The sequence below is a fragment of the Colius striatus genome, chromosome 4, assembly GCF_028858725.1.
Source record: "Colius striatus isolate bColStr4 chromosome 4, bColStr4.1.hap1, whole genome shotgun sequence".
Classification (NCBI taxonomy): Eukaryota; Metazoa; Chordata; class Aves; order Coliiformes; family Coliidae; genus Colius; species Colius striatus.
In genome coordinates, this window is record NC_084762.1 from 61,757,520 (window position 1) to 61,775,532 (window position 18,013).

Here is an 18,013-nt window from a genome sequence, read left to right on the forward strand (position 1 = left end):
TTGGGAAAACAACACGGCTAGGCAACAGTAACATAAATCAACATTAGTTAACAACTATCTGCTGGAGAAGTGGAGTTTCAAGAAAAAGATTTGATCTATGGAAAGGAGCAAGAGAATAAACTACATTCTTCACAGTAAAACAAGTAAATACAATCTGCAAGAAATGTCAACACCTCAGGATACACAAGAATAATAGACACTCCATCCCTCGTAACTAACTTCCATTTGTATTCTTTACTGCTGCTCATTGTCACAACCAAATACAACTATTAAAGGAGTGAAGTGTGGTATTCCACTACATAGCTAATTTCTGTCAGCTGATGTAACAATTGTCTGTAATAGATACCCATAATTAAGGGGTGCAATCAGAAAAGAGCTAAGGTTCCCCAGAAATACTTATTTGTACAAATTCCACATGCAACATTTACATAAGCTATGGAAACAAACTCTAGACCTCCTTCAAGCAAAAGTCTATGACACAGCAGCAAAAAGCTACCATGGTAACATCTGATTGCTAGGAATAATTGCATTTCATAAAACAATTCCAAAATGGATTTCAAAATCTGATGCCTAATTATCATCTTCCCCACTGGGAATGCAGGATTATTTGATAGCAATTACTCACAATTAGAGAGTGCCACAAGTCTGTTGTGAACAAAATTTCACCCAGTGACCTGTGCACCGGACTTCAGGTCACAACAAAATGTAATGGGAGAGAGTTGGGAAAGGAGTGTAAGATAGGGAGTGTCCATCTCAAACAAAGAAATAAACAAGATGATAATAATAATAATAGAATAATTTAAAATTAACATTACATTTTCAAATTAAACACTTCTGCTTTTGAATTGTGAGCCCATGAATGTCTCCTTGCTATCACCACTATAAATACTGTAAGGATTAATCATATTACCTTTATTATTTGTAGCTGAACTCCTTCGTCTGTTTGAGGGCCTTGAAAACAGCCACATATTGTCTCAATAATTCTATCAATTAATTTTTTGCCTGGAGTTGTACTGTCTGGAGCATTCCCTGTCAAGTGCCCATATGCTATAAGTTTCTGGTGAGAAGAAAAAAACTCAAATAAATAAGAGTTTAAAAAGTAAGTCAGCTTTTCATGATACTAAATAAATTCATTTGTTATTTGTTATTTGTATTTGCAGAAAATAATTAAAACGAGTCTCATAAAACATCAAGGATTTTTTATTTCAAATATCTTCCTGATTTACTCAATTTTCACTAAGGAACTGTAATAAGGTTTGTCAGCAAGCTTAACATCAAAGCTTTTGTTCATCAAGTAACAATGTCTTAAAGAGGATTCTAAAAATTAACTCACATCATATAAGTCTTCATATGTAGTCAGTACACCAATGTTTTTTATACCAGATAAACCACCTGCAAATATTGTCTCTTAAAGCTACTAGCTAGGCTTCTGTTTTCACGTGTTTTATTATTCCTTTTCCTCTCTAGGTCTTCAATACTTTGAATTTAAATTTATTACAAAATGAGCAAAATCTTTCACAAGTATTTGTAAATCTCCATGGCCCATCTACCTAGAAATACACATGGCAGCAAAGTATCATAGGTTGCCAGCCTGCCAGGCACTCATGTGCCTGTTAATATGTAAGTTCATCATCAGACTACTCAGGAGAAGCAAATGGCTGAATTCCATGCTGTAAAAGGTTTTGAAAATATTTCAGGAGCTTCAGTGTTCTGAGAGACCAGGCATCTCAAATTGAAAATGTTTTACTCGTAATTATAAATAGCACAAAATGAATTTCATAATGCTGTACTTGCTGTTAGTTCAGCACATAAATATACATGTGAAACTTGGTAGCTGTACATTAACATAATAAACTGATCCAAACATGTAACTGTGGTAATACATAGATATATATAATAATTACTAACAATAATATAATTATTATATAGCAATGATTAATAATGTAACTATCATGAGTAATTATATTATTAACACATACATGCACTAAATACTAAATAAGACGTACATCTGCTTTCCATGAGAAATACATTCAATGTGGCTTTGTGCACACCACAGTAAAATAATAGAAAAACAACGATATAATTTGTTACATAAAACTGTATAAGAATTTTGCAGTTAACAGTTAAAGCTCATCTTCATACCAACCTGTAAACAATCTAGAGATGTACTGACAATCCTGGGGCACTTTGACTGGCATGCCAATTCAAATGGTAGGAAGTATTTGTCCGCTTCAATGAAGCTTGTCTTTGATTTCACAGGTGGAAGAGTGCTTGAACCAGGCTTTGCTTCTCCATGAGGGGGACTAAACAGAATGATTGTATTAGAATGATGTGATCACGCAAATAATTCTCATCATGACAATGCTTACAAATACAATATCAAGAAAATTAACATTAGTGAAGAGTACTGAGTAAACTGAACAGTTAATACGGTCATAGAAATATTCTTAACAGCTTTTATACTTCATATGTGTCTCACAGATCAGGCAAACTGACTCATTTGCACATTAAGTGGATATTCAGTGGTTTAAAGGCGTAAAGACTTGTTTCCTCTGAAATTAGGAAAAGACTCTCCTTAGTGAGAGCAGACAGGAAGATGGGAAATCTATTTCTACTATTTCCCCATTAATGGTAACTCTGAATTAAGTCCAGTCTGTTACTACTAGAACAGACAAAAATACAACTTGCCAAAATTTTAATGTCCCTAAAAGTTAAGAACTACTCAACTACTGTATTATGATACAAGTTTGGTTCTGTGCTTTAGAGAAAGTACATGTATTTTGGAGATTAAATTGTGTCTGAATTTCGATACTAGACAAACTTGGGGGGGGGGGGGGGGGGGGGGGGGGGAAGAAAAAACCTAAACAAAACCAACCAAACCCACTAATGAGAAAAAAAACTCAACCAAACAAAACTTGGCTCTATCAGATGACACCATGGAATTTAAAAGTTCAGTGGTTACCAACGTATCTCATGTATCTGAAATGACTGTACAAAATTCGAGCAAAGTATTATATGTTGAAGTCTTATTGCTTACAGCACCTTTAGAAAGGGCATACTCATCAACACTTAACTAAAACGGACAATTAAGAATAGCTTCTTTTTTTTTTTAACTTGTGTAAATCACAGAATAGCTCATTACCTTTATACAAAGCATTCCTGTCTTTTTTTTTTTTTTTGCACACACATGTATCTTTATGTAAAATGTACACTGTCTTACATAGATTTGATAACCGGTATAAAAAAAAGCATAACTTCATATTCTGTGGTGAAGGATTACAAAACTCTTGCTGTAATTCAGGATACAGCTTTAAAGAACAAGTAATTTCAAATCCAGGCCCTATGTGTTTGTTGCAAATTAAATCAAGTGCTTTGAGGAATGCAAGTGGTTAAAAAAGGTGCATTTCTCATGTTGCTGAAGTAAAAGAATGAGCTCATAAGAGTTCGCTGTAAATTCAAACAATGAATGCAATTCCATGCATGATGGAGAGAGTCTTAAGCTAACAGTATGAGAAATCACTGAAGTCAGTTTTTCAAGGAGCAAGCTCAATTGTCCTTGAGAAAATGATCAGTACCACATTCAAACAGCCCTCCTTGTTTAGGCTGCTTAAAAAGAGCAACTAAATTCTAAGTCTTAATAGTGAATAATTAGTGTCACGATTCTGCTTTCTACTGAAAAAAATATCTTAGGAAGTCTTAAGGATTTATGCCTATATATCCTCTTCCTGAAAAAAGGGCAAGGCTTTGTTCTTCTGTTGGATGGGCAACTTTATTACCCAATATTGTTTTGCAGGACACAGGGCTCTTTTGGACAAAAGTCAAACCAGGTAAGTTGCAGAGGAAGTACATGATTTGTCCATATGTTTAAACATTTCTGAAAATCCTATAAAAGCTTCTCTCTGAAGAACAGAAGAGTTGTATATCTTTCTCATGTCTTATTCATGTAGTGATTTTATCTATGCAAATGATTAAAATTAGGTTAAAAGAACACTCCAGAAATAAAACAAAAAATTTTCATAAACAATGATGTGATTCTGAAAATTATGAACCTATGCAACAACAAGCTACTCTAAAAGCCTGAAACATCTCTTAGTGGAAAGTTACTTAAAAAGGCCCAAAATAATAAATACGGAAGATGATGCTCCATTTGTCTCTGGAAAGGTAAGTTCATCACCTTGCTGATGATGGAAGGGAAGGGGATAGCAGGGAGAGGGGTAAAGAAAAACTCAAAAGGTCTTAATCTCAGTGAAGAAATTACTTCAGCTGCGTTCTTTTTTCAGCACACTCTGAAACCAGAAACTGTCTCCAACAGAAGTTTCTTCCACCAAGGGGCCAAGCACAGGAACTATGAAACATGCTGGTAATTACATATCAGCCATAGAAACAGGCTAATGTATGTATCAACAGATTTTTAAAATTATTTTTGCAGCATTTGCTGTGTAAGAGTCACATAAATCAGCTTGTCCTTTCCTATTTCATTCCCCTCCACACCACTACCAAATGTCAGTTCTGCTTAAAAAAATTACATAACAAAATAAAAGAAGCAGGGTTCCATGAAAAATTTCTGGAGAGTATAAATTACTTCTTTTTCAATGCATTACAGGTTAACTGTTGAGATCAGTTTCCTTGAATAAGGACTGGAAAAATTTAAAGAATTTTCATTAGAAGTCTCTTGTTAGGATATTACAATCTCAATTACAGATATTAGAAACTGAAAATCACTTGATAAACTAAGATTTCTATATTCTGAGGCCTAGAAAATTGTATTTTCTACTGTATATAAAAAATTTTACTCTACAGTAATTGGGCAAATTCATCCATGGTTTCCAAGTTTAGCAATGTCTTCATAGCAGCAAAAGGCTGCTGTCAAAATAAAGACCACAATGAAGAAATCAAAATCTATCTAGAAAAAGTAGATGGGCAGGTAAGACACACACATTATGCCTAAAAAAACTACAGAATGTTTTGGTTTTGATGGGACCTTAAAGATCATCTAGTTCCAATGCCTTTGCCATGGGCTGGGACACTTTCCACTAGTCCAGGCTGCTCAAAACCCCATACAGCATGGCCTTGAACACTTCAGGAATAAGATATCCACAGTCTATCTGGGAAACCCATTCCAGTGCCTCATAAACCTTACAGTGAAGAATTTCTGCCTAATATCTAATCTAAGTCTACTCTTTCTGTTTCAAATCACTACTCCTTGTCTGGTAGTGCCCTTGTAAAAAGTCCCTCTCTGGCTTTTTCGTCAGACTTCTTTAAGTATTGGAAAGAAAAACAACTTCAGGTATCAATAGGACAGAATTTAAGCACCAAAAGTTCAGAAATGGCTGAACCATTCTTGTATAAATCATTTTAATTCAGTGCTCTCATTAGTTAGCATGCTATTTAGCTACAGGATCAGATGTCCCTTTTTCTTATTCAGTGCCTAGAGCAAATATCCCTCACTGAATTTATAATGTTAGGCTTTTTTTTCTTATCATGTTTCACAATGTGAACTTTTGCTTTATTTATACTACTGTAAGTTAAATAGATTCTGAAACCACACTATTACTTTCTGTTTAAGACTGTCCTGTAGTCCTTGGTACAAGATTTCCTGAAGACTACACAAATATTAAATTTATTTTTACAACCTTACTATGAGCTGATGGTACTGACTTTATTTCGTTGGTGGAAAGTGAAGCATGGTGACTCAGTCGGATACACTCACTAATTTTTATGTGCCTAATTTGATAAGCTGCAAGACTAAATTCTTCAGTATAGTTGATATTAAACTGTCTTTCATCACTTCTGAGGCAAATTCCCACTGGTTTTCTCTCCAGATAGAAACCAAACCCAAAACTTGTAGATATCAGACGAAATACCCAGGGAAGAAAGAAATCAACAGCCACCAATTGTGACAGCTGTGGTTTAAATTCTTTGCCTAAACCACAAATTCAGTTACAGGGCAGAATGTAGGTCCCCCAAGCACCTCTTATCTGCTTAGGTCATAAGAATACTTTCATTATCAGTGTCACCCACTGAACCAATTCTTTACCACACAGCCCTGACTCATCGTTAGTGATGTACACTCAATGAGGAAGCAGATCCTGTGGGACATGTAATTCAATACTAATAACAGATTACAGATCTTACCAACACTTCAAAATATACTTGTAGATAGCAGAAGAGTGCTCTATGTCAGCTTTGGCTTTGACCTTCACTTATGGAGGATTTGCCTCCAGAAGTCTATACCTATTCCCTAAAAAGGTCCTTTCCAGATGCCAGATAGAATCTTCTTTCAAATTACACTAGTTTTCTCCACCTACTCCCACTTCCTCATCCCAACACCCTCCCCTTGCTCACTCCTAGCTCAAATCTTTTATTTGCAGTGTAGGCTGTTCCCCCTCCTCTGAACCCATTCAAGAGCCTTTTATGCTCAGGCCCCTCCACCAATACTTAATTTCTGTGCCACTCATGAAGACCTTTTCTAACCCTGATCCCTATTCCTACAGGAAGGCCTGCTCTCTCTAAGCTACCCTCTACTCCCAGGCCCTATGCCTTGCAACGTAACAGCCAGTCACAGAAGCTGCACTTTCAGCATATTTCCAGATACCACCAACCTTAGAAAATACATTGAAAATCCTTTGCAGAAAGAGCCTGTAGTCCCAACGCAGAATAAGAACGGTACACATTTTAAAAAGTGAAAAAAGCACCATAACCCAGTACAATGAACTATGACATACCTTTGCTTTTCTGTTTCAGCCTTTATTTCCTCTGTAAAATGAAACAAAGGCATAGTTATGAAAATGGTATCATAACCACAAATATAAAATTAAATAACTGAAAATGATTGGAAAGCAAAACTATTTAGGCAAACACTTTAAACCAGAATTAGTTTAAAACAGAAAATATATGTTTATAAGCAGTTTTACCAGTTGCAAACTGCATAAAAAATACTTTACAAAACTATATTAAAAATTTTATACTTAAATTTGCATCCAGTCACACCAGTTGAACATCACATACCTAGGAAGTTTACAGCTCATGTACATAGCAAATATTATTAAAAATATTAAACTATCAATTAAGTTTATGCTGCTTATTAAATCTGGATTATACAGAAAAACAATAAAAAAACACCATTGCTGATTCTTATATGAAACCTTGATGACTAATCATCATCTTAGATTTTAAACAGTGTTAGATACCACAGTAATGACTAGAGGGGATGAAATAAAAGACTGCAGCGCTTCTTTTTCATAGTATTTCAAAATATATTAAAACAGAAGGACTAATAGTTTAATGCTGTTGACAACACAAGTAATCTTTCACAAAACATTTAAAAAGTAATTTTATATTAGTGAAACTCATTTTAGGAAACATCTTAAATTTCAAGAGTACTTTTGCCTGTATTCTCTAGTTACTTCATACACTTAAATCATACCAAATTCCATAAAGACCAAAATTTCCAATGTTGTAGGAATACATTCTTGAAACAAAATGTACAGGACCTCTTATGAATATACATATATCTATGTTTTAAGAAATTGTAGGTCACATAGTCAGCAACATTTCAGAAAAGTATGCCTTCCTGTCAGGTTGTGATGCTTGATCCATTTATTCGCTTGAAAACAAATTCCTGACCAACGGAAAGGAGAAACTTCCACCATCCCTCTCAGCATATTCACATCTTTCATTATTTTACCTCCCACCTTAGCATTCTCACGCAGAAACTCCTCTCCCTGAGATGCTCTGAAGCCTGTCCAACAATCATTACTACCCAATAGCTGAATGGTTTCCAAGTTCTAACCTTCCAACTAAAGCAATAAAACCGAGCAGGTTCTCACCCAACACTCAACTATTTTGAACACAGAATGAAACATAGTAGGTAAGAGAAATCAAAGAGGACCATAATACTCTGCTCACATAGTAATATCATTATAATCACAATAACATATTAGCAAATTTTGCCTGTAAAGTGACACAAGATGACATTAAGAGCAGTGTTATTAAAAAGGTTTCTATGAAACTTGAACTACAAATTTGAATTAGTTTGAGCAACTAAAACTCCTTTAAATCTTATTTTTCATATATATTAATTATTCTTTGTAATTTTATATTAATAATTTAAAAACAGTTACAAAATTTGAACTTATGTCATGCTACCAAACTTTCCTACTGTTTTATATTTAAATTATAATTCAGTATTGTAACCCGTTTTCTGGAATTTAATATGAAGAGAGATTATATTTCATTTCAAAAAATGCAATCAATGTCAACTTCCTGTAACACAGATTTCCATTTATAATTGCATTAGATTTTAACAACTCCAAACAAACATGGTATTTTCTACTTTTAGTTAAGATCCCTTTGGTACAGGAGTAAAGCTATATTGATAACACAAAGATTTGTGTATTTGCAAGTTATTTTATACTTGGCAAGGGGGAAAAAACTCCCCCCAAAACAAATCTAGAAAAAGAATTATTTCAGACTATTGTTATAAATGAAACAACAGAATGTGAAGCTCCACTTCATATGCAACTCTGGCTGCTCTTCTCAGCCAGCACCTTGCCACTGGAACGCCAATCCCTTGAGGCTAACTACTGCCCCCTAGGAAGGTACAAATTGTATAGTTCAACTTGTTCATTATTCAGAATGGAAACAGTTGTAAATATCAATTAAGTGTGAAAACTGTATAAGGAAGTACAAGATGACAGTTCTCAGCTGCCCATCCTCTCCATTTCACCATGAACAACAGCATTTTTCCAGTAAAAAATAGCATGTCCTAAGCACAAAATATTCCTCAGGCATTACTTAAAGCACATGTGACAGCAGGTGAGTGAGTGTTCAGGCACCCTAGTCAACTTTACAAGTTCCAAAACAGTGGTTAAACTGTATGCTTGAGCAAATTTCTTGAGCTGAAAGAACTGCGTGAACAAAGACAGTCCTTGGCAAACAGACAAGCGTAAAATAACATTCAGGAAAAGAAAGATTAGAAGCAGTGGTTCTGCTCTCCATTAACTCATTTTATTCCTGAACTAAACGAATGTATAAAACCCAGCTAGCTGTCATCTTGATGCTACATCAGATTATCTCTGAATTTATTCTCTGCTTTGTAAACCAGAACACTACTTGCAAAGATTACTAAAATAATATTAATAAATCCAGTTGGAGCTGTTTAGAGCCCTCATTGGGCTCCTGATGTTCTAACAAACTATCGCTATTCTTTATTAAAATACTAAAAGAGATTGTCTTCAGAATAGGTCAAAACAATACTTATAAAAAAACAGATTATTTTTTATAATTGAAGGAAGTATACCGCAATTACAAGGAAAAAGCTTATGCAAGTTGTCAATCTAATTAAACGTTACTATCATTTCAAACATCACTACATTAGTCTATTAATATGATAGTATAGATTTTATAACCTTTGTTAAATAAAAAGAAATGTTCCTATAGTGGTCAACAGCAATTATTTTAGTATACTAAAATATTTGAAATGGTAGATAAGCAGATTAGATGATAGTATTACTATGAATGATGTAGACAGCAGAGTTGAACTTTACTTTTACCCTTGAGAACAGAGAAAACTTAATTTCCTTCACTGATTGCTCTGTCTGCTGTCCACACCAAAACACAAGTTAATCACAGTACAATTTCATGGTCATGTAACAGCCACATCCAGTAAGAAGTATATATAAATTCAAGAAGCACTATCAGTAGAAAACCAGATTATAATAGAAGTAGCTAACAATTCTTACACTAGATAAATAATCTGATAAAGAAAGGTGAACCAGAACACTGACTCATCCATTCTTTTAAATAGGAAAAAGTAATCCCTGCAAAACTAAAGATTAGCTAGAAAAGGGAGATGAAGTCAGGCTTGAAAGTGTAGACTATTTCCTTATTTTTCTCTCCATCTCTCCAAAACACACAATCCAAACCACATAGAAGAGAGCCAGAAAAGCTTATCATCTCACCATCACCAGTTACTTTAGAATGGAAGAGTAAGAGATGTAAGATGTTGGAACAGGGAAAGAGTACTGCAACTGCCAGTTTTCCTCTGTGTTATCTGTGACGTAAACACAGAATTACACTATGGAAAATAGCTCAGATTATTCTACAGCACTGAAAGGATGATGCGGTCCTAAAATGGAACAATTTGAGGTTTATTTGGTACTCCTAAATAAAGTGCATAGAAATAGCAAAATAAATCCCTCCTGAACTCTCACATTCACATATAGCTCCAGAAGATGAACTCTTTATAAAACGCCATCACAGAATTAATGGAAATATATATGGTTTCTGCATAGAGAAGACAGAATTATCAGAGATGCATTACCTTGCACTTCTTCAATGCAATGCACCATTTCACAACGCAAGTAAAACATACATTAGACTCAACATTATTTTCCATTTCATCTATCATCATTTCAAAGAAATCTCTGAAAAGGTCTAAGACCTATGTTACACACATGTACTGGTTTTGGATGGTTCTCTTCCTGGTAACTTTTACGGTGCTGTGTTTTGGATTCATGCTGGTAACAAAGGGATGTTTTAGCTTTTGCTGAGCAGTGCTCGCACAGCATCAAGGTCTTTTCTACTCCTCAGTAATAAAAACTTGGAGGGGAGGGAGGGAAGTTTGCTTGCTGTTGCTGAGGACTGACTGGGCATCACTCACCTCGTGGTGAGACACTGGGGTTTTCTTTGCATTATTAGTGCTTCTTGGTTTTGATTTTCTTTCTTGTGTTATCACGTCTGTACCATCCATTCATGTCCTGCCCTTCCATCTCTTTATTTTTCTTATCAACCTGTCTTTATCTTACCTTGAAGTTTTCACATTTTTACCCTTCCAGTTCTCTCCCTGACACCAGTCAGTAAGTGGCTGCATGTGGCTTTGTTGCTGGCTGCAGGGAAATCACAAGAGGCATCCAGAATTCCATTCTCACTCCTCCAATTTTAACTTACTATTTCAGTATGTCATTTGAACATTTTTCTTTACCCTCTTCAAACTGCTCATAGTTTCCAGTATGAAAAAACTCAAACCAGCTTCATTCTCTTTTTCTCCCTTTAACAGCTTAGAATCAGCTTATCTCATTTGCAGCTATACAATTAACAAGTCTCTCTGTAATGACAGTGGCTAATGCTTAATCGGCAAGGTCAAAATGGGCCAAGTAGGTCATGCAGCTGCCTTAACTGGTCTATAATGCTGATCAGCCTCCATCTTAGAACTAATTCACTGTTTACTCTGTTAATCCAATTCAAAGGGTGTTTTAAACTTTAACTACACTGAAGGTTATCTTTAAATGCCATTTGACATTTGTTTATGACTGGATTATTCCCTTGGTTCGTACATCAACATATTCTCCTACATGTGAAATAGACTCTTTCCTCTAGGTTATATTTCCTCGCTTACCTAAAAATGCCATAAAACCATGTAAAGTATAAATATTCTATGGTTATATTTTGTGAGAAGTCAAGGCTAACATTCTCACCAAGTAAGGGATAACTAAACGGCTACCTTCAGGAATGGTACACACAGCTAAACTCTATGGGATCAGCCCAACATCAAATTGCATGTTAGATTACAGAGAACTTGCTACTGGGACAAAGCCAAACTACTTACCATAAAATGGGAAAATACTTTACAAGTTCATTACCAAGTATGATCTTAGGAAAACCTCACACACTTAAAAGTGTTTCATAAATATCTCATATTATATTTGGTCATTCTTGCAACAGAAATGTATTAAAAATCAAGAACATACTGCATTCCAACAATAAGATATTCCAAACAACTGACATTGCTTGCCAGAAAAGAATGTGCATGTCTCAATTCTACAAAGATTGGCATATCTAAGGAACTAATATTCAGTGTAAATATTGTGATTAACGTTTGTTTACCTAACTGAAAGTAAATATATTGGAATAGAAAACATCCTGCATTTTCATTAGGGGAGGAAGAAAATTGCCTCATAAAAATTGCATCCAAAACAGATATGCCAGCTCCTCTGCTTAGTAGGGGAGAGGAAGAAACAGCTTTTCTTCCACTTATGACTGAAAAAATTTTTTTTCAAATTCTTCTTATTGCCAAAAACAGATGCAGATGAATAAAAAACTATATTAAAACTGAAAAAAGAGTATTAAATGTACAATGAATTCAAGACAGTAAGCAGTGGTATTTTAAATAATTTTAGTCATTCTGGGTAATCAGAAGGTACAATCAGCCAAAGCAGCACAGGATGCAATACTCCAAGGAAACAAGTTAATGCTTGGAGCTCACATTACTTATACTGTAGAAGACTACTGTGAGAAGGAAGCAATTTGAATTCAATTCTTTCAAGTCAAAGCAGTTGGATGAGATTCAAGGAACACAGAGTGAAGAGGAATTTAAATTGTATCAATATTTTTTAAAAAGTGAAATCCTATTAGAACATTAAAGGCTTTTCTGAATTGACTTGGCTTGCTTCCTTCCAAGTATTCTAGTGACTATCTCCAATATCATACACAACACTGTGGCAACCAAAGGATTAAATAAAATCTCAAATTTTTCATCACTAACAATACTGAAACTGTCCTCCTCCATGTGAAGGTACATGGAAACTCTCAAAGACCTAGCAGTCTAAAGGTACCTGTCAATTTAAAACTGCAAGATAAAGTTAACTGCGCTGTAAGCGATAAAAAAACATAAATTTAGTACTTATTTGAAAGGAATTTTAATTCTCTATATTCCCAACAATTAAATAAAATGATTACACATATGGTGATAGTTTAATTAGAAAAAAAAACAAACAAAACAAAAACACCACAAATTGACAATTTGGAAGTCACAGTAGAAAATACACATAAACATGACAGGAATAAAAAAGCCCCCCAAACAGCATCTCTACCGAAGAGAGAAAATTCCAAACAGATCATGCTGAGTAAGTTTTCTGCCAAAAGAGGTTATAAGAACATATTTCTAAATAAAAATCCAAAACTTGATTATTTCCTTAATGTCTGATATCTTTTAGCTTCAAGCAATAAGAAGAAAAAGCACCTTACCTATTCATCTAAAGTAAGGAAGTATTAACATACTAAAGTCAATAATAGACTTTAGAAAAAATCTAAAATAACTAGGTCCAAGTAGTCCAAACAATAGAACTGGAGAAACATTTTCAACTCAAGGTCTGTTACATTCAGAGAATGTTAATCCAGAAAGGATCTCTGTTGGCAACTTCTGCCAAGTTGGTACATCTAAGAAACATCATCATGTTTCTGTGTAAAATACATGCAATATATGCATGCAGTATGTGTAATCTAATCTGGCACTTGCTCTTACCTAAACATTGCTCCTAACGTCTAAAGCCCTCACAGGTCTTCCAGGAAGCTGAGGATTTGCTAAGCAGCACACAATGTCAAATGTACATACCACACAGAAATTTCCCCCACACTTAGAACTGACCACTTTTCTTGCTCTCACAGAATCTGTGTTTCACTACTTCTAAACTCCAAACTACTTCAGTTTCAACATTATTTTCTTGTGCTGAAAAGTTCTTGTGGAGAAGAGTAACCAACAAACTCAGGTTACGGTATCTTCCCCTCCTATTTGACTGTAGTAGTGTAATTAACTTCTAGTAACTTGTAATACATATATCTTCAATGTTAATCCATATATGTAAATAGCAAACAGACAAAAAAAAAAAAAAGCTTCTTAAGAAGTCTCAGCAGTATCTCAAATTAAAGAATAATTAAATAGAAACAATACTGTTACTCGCCCAGACTATCGCATCAGGTTGACTTTCCTAAAACTGTTAACAGTGTATGCAAATTTATTATAGGAAGATATACTGCAACAATCAGTATTTCAGATAGCCTGAAGAAGAAATCACTCACTATGAAAGCTGAAATTGCTCCTTAAATGGAATTCCCCAAATGCATATCACAGTACCGCGTCTACCTGTAAATCCTTTCTCCATCATACCTTCTATGACAATGCAGAGATCTCTCCTTCCCTTCCTCAAACCTTCCTGAACATAATGACTGTATAATAGTAAAAAAATCCTAGTTATGAGCATCCATGAAGAAGCTAACAGTAGCACTAGGCCTTTAAGGGTGCAGTTTCTGTTCTTTGTTTTAATTCAGTAGGCTCTATTAAAGAGAAACGGGATTAGAAGAAATACAGATGCTAGCACAAACACACATGGCATCCAAGTGTACATTCTTCCCATTGTAGAACACCGTGAGTGCCCCTCAAAATTCCTGAGGTGACTTACAGATTTGCTCTTATGTCGGCTGTTATTTGGTGTGATCAATTAAACTTTTGTTCTGATTAATTTCCTCTATCTGCAAGATTACAGTTCACATAGCCATGGCATGGGGATGGAAAAGAGCAAAGCTCAGTGCAGATTTAAGTAAATCAATGCTCTGGTCACCACACAGCACTTATATAATAGGAAGTAATTCTCACAGAGACAAAAAAAAAATCCCACACCCCTAGGAGTGTATTTGAACACTTCCATTTGCTTTCCATTCCAATCTATCATGCTTCTGCAGCTTTAATGCCTGTAAACAAGGAAGATTAACCAGAGATTAATCACACTACTTAAGATGAAGCATTCCAAACAAATATCAGTTATATTTTGAGTCTGACAACTCTTGATGAAATTCTGTGTATGCAGATCCTCCTTGTTGTGCTCTACAAAATCCCAACACTCTCTTATCAACTGAAATACTATGTTATATTGCATTAGTTTAGAAAAACACAGAGCAGCAACCTGTGAAGCATGTAGAGAAGTACTTATGTGTACGTATAAACAAAGTTAAAAACTCAAAGCCGCAAATATAAACTTTGTACAGGTGAGGTGCTTCAACTTTAGGTAACATTAATCCTCTGAAGAGATTGTTGATATAATAAAGGAACATTATATGTTGTTACTTCCCAAGACATATTTTCTGTTAAAGGCTTGCAGCAAGTATTTCTCTATTGTTATATCTGGAATTCAAAAGACAGTATGTCTGACAGTCCTCATTGGTTAAGCAATCTTCTCCCTTATTCTCAGCTTTCTTTTTAGACATTCATACAAAGGTACATCTTCTCCCCACCCCTGCTGACAATATAGTATCATTTGGGAATATGCAATTCTGATGTAAATTCAGAAACAAGAATGCACAATCTGTCTCCACTCAGCCAACCACACTAGCTTCTCCTTCAGCTCATTAGGTATGATATTTTCAAACAGATTTAATAGCAAATCTATCCAAAAGAAACAAGTCTAGTGGTTTCATTCTGCTTAAAATTAATTCAGAATCACTCAATTCTTTGTATGACTAGGTTTTCTGTAATAATTTTTCTACTTCCTAAACCAAGATGAGCTCACTGTCAAGCTGCTTCACTAACTACTTGGGAAGAGAAGTGACGCATATATGTCACACCTTTCCAAGGTTAACAGATTTGCAGTCATTATTAGTAGCATTTATATTCTAATACATGGATGAAAAGCTCATTTTCTACAGCAGTAAATCCCTCTGCTTCTCCTCTATTATATAGGTCTCCATCCTTCATTAAATCTACAGCAAACTCCTACAAACTTGTGCTCTTTCCCCTTAAAGAATTTTCTTAGATAAAAATCAAAGAATGGAAATACACATTATAAGCGCATCTTTAAATAGACTTAATGGAAGAGGATAGCCATGTACACTTATAATAAATCCAGCAGGGTATACCTGTCAAATATGTTGTTCCAGCCTTTTTTGATACTTCCTCCCACTATCCCCATTTATCAGTTTCAGGCTCAGAACTCATGGCACAAATTGCTGAAAATGTGCATTAACATACAAGCAATTTGGCTGCTTACCAAATACATCATCATGGAACCTGATTTTATATATATATATATAAAAAATATTATATATATTATATAATATATTATTTCTCTCTATATATTGAGAGATATATATACTATATATAGAAAGGATCTTGTCTGGAGCTACAGTTTTCCAATAGGCTTTAAGTCAGTCCAACTGAGGGTTCCTCCTATTCTGCATGTGTCTGTGCTAATTTACACACTCCTCACACAACCACTGTCAAGGCACAAAGTTTAAATAGCTTGATAATTTTAGTTTTCATTGGGTCAGCGAGCTATTTCAACTCACTGTAGAGTCGCACGATCACAAGTTGCTACACATCATGTGTATCACATTTCAGGAAGCAAGAACTGGAACAGAACTGCCCATTGCAGTGGATGCCCACAGGTACATTGGCATAAACATACTGCAAAAACATGAAGTTTATCCACCATGTTTTAGCAGTATTAGCATTTTTTGTAACAAAGTAAGTTTTGCAAGGACAGTCACGCTTCTTTACCAGGTGAGGGGAGAAAGCCTACAGCTGTATATTCCTCTTCAACTTAACAATGTGTAGTGTTTTCTGACCCTTCTTTCTCTCGTTCTATGTTAAAATTCCTCTCATTTGTGAAAGTTCTGATTATAGAGGCTACAACTCCAGAATATAAACACAGTAACAGTCATCCAAATAAAAAGGCAGGCAGCATAACATTTTGAAAACTGTTTAAAATAATTCAATCATGTATTTTTATAACTTTTTTTTGTATTTTTTGCTGCTTAAAGAAAGCAAGCAGCATACAGATGCTTGAAAGATGCATAAAAGCATGCAGACAATTGAGTGTCCACTACTGCTGAAGGCTATTGCTGTCCACTAAATGAAGACTACTTGGTAAGAAAAACTGAAAATATTGTTCAATATGTCAAATGGCACAAACTCTTTTGCTACTTAATATTCCTTTCCTCTTGACTGGATCATCTAACTAAATTACTCCACTTCTGATATAAATTTCCAGAAACCTTACAGGTTGAAAAGTGACAAAGCAACACTGCATTAAGAAAGTAAATGTTGATGTTTTTAACTTTAAATTTCAAAGGTTTTTTTAAAAAGTATGGATCAATTCCTTCATATGGTTTTACCATGTGGCTAATGGTAGGATAGGGAAGAAAACAATTGCTTAAGCCAGTACTACTGTTACTGCTAGGGAAATATGGAGTGTTAATTATAACAGACTGGAAACACAGCAAGAACAGAAAATGTAATGCAATGTGGAAACATGAAAATTTGTACTAGGGGAGCCAAGTTATTTCCTTACTAAAGAATATGAGAGCACAAAACAGCACAGACAAACAACCAAATTAAAACAGACCCCCTAGAAGGATCCCATCAGAGGAGATACTACAACTACTCAGGTCAGAATAACTGTAATTTACAGAAAAACAATTTTACCAATTGACTACAATGGTATACAGTATACAGAGCTGTATACAAGAAGGTTCTTACCAGCTGTCTGTCATGAAAATAACATGCTGGACCAAGAAAAGTACTGCAGATCTTTGGAGACAAAAGAAAACCCAACCCAGCTTCTCTGCTTCAGTAATTGGCTTTTCAAATATTCTTGCCAAGAATCATAACTGCATTTAATTAACTCGTAATAAGTTAAAAGAAACTAATTACCAATTATAAATTCCATAAAATAAGGATTATAATCAGTGTCATTCTTTATAGAAGTCAGACTTTATATTTACATCCCCTCCAGCACTGCAGCCCAACATTACAAAACACTCTGAAGTATCTGTAACTCCACTAGACAGAGTTCGGAATCTACTCATTGAATTTTCAAATTTAAGGTGATAGGGGGAAGGTAAGCCTTGAAGGATGATAAAATTTAATGGTCTGAAATAATATGTAACTCCTTCGGTTTCTCTAGCATAGCTTGTGCAAGATAAACAGACTTTGGCCTCTCTTCCCGTTTAACTGGTCAACAGTTTACCCATCAACTGATGGGTAGATTAGTTCCTTCAGAATATGCAAAGATAAAATAGAGTGAAAACTCAGGACACACAGAAATTCTCAACAGTATGCATTGAGAAGAGACTCAACAAATCCAATCCTCTTCTCTATAAATTTTCTCAAGAATTCACTGAGAATCAATATTTCTAATTCAAACGAGAAGCTCATTTGTGTGAATACTGGTTTCAGTCAGCA

General features: G+C 34.8%; 1 protein-coding gene across 2 annotated transcripts in view; it reads right to left on the bottom strand.

Annotated features, from left to right (window-relative positions):
- Positions 1-18,013, bottom strand: part of ARFGEF1 (ADP ribosylation factor guanine nucleotide exchange factor 1) — a 99,503-nt gene that overhangs the window by 59,373 nt on the left and 22,117 nt on the right. For both annotated transcript variants that reach the window (XR_009818665.1, XM_061995626.1), the window contains exons 2-4: positions 6,726-6,756; positions 2,147-2,303; positions 911-1,057 (exon numbers count right to left, since the gene is read on the bottom strand). Coding sequence is in view for 1 of the 2 variants with exons in the window: in XM_061995626.1 (XP_061851610.1) it covers positions 911-1,057; positions 2,147-2,303; positions 6,726-6,756 (335 nt within the window). In the remaining variant the exon portion in view is untranslated. The remainder of the gene's footprint in view (positions 1-910; positions 1,058-2,146; positions 2,304-6,725; positions 6,757-18,013) is intronic.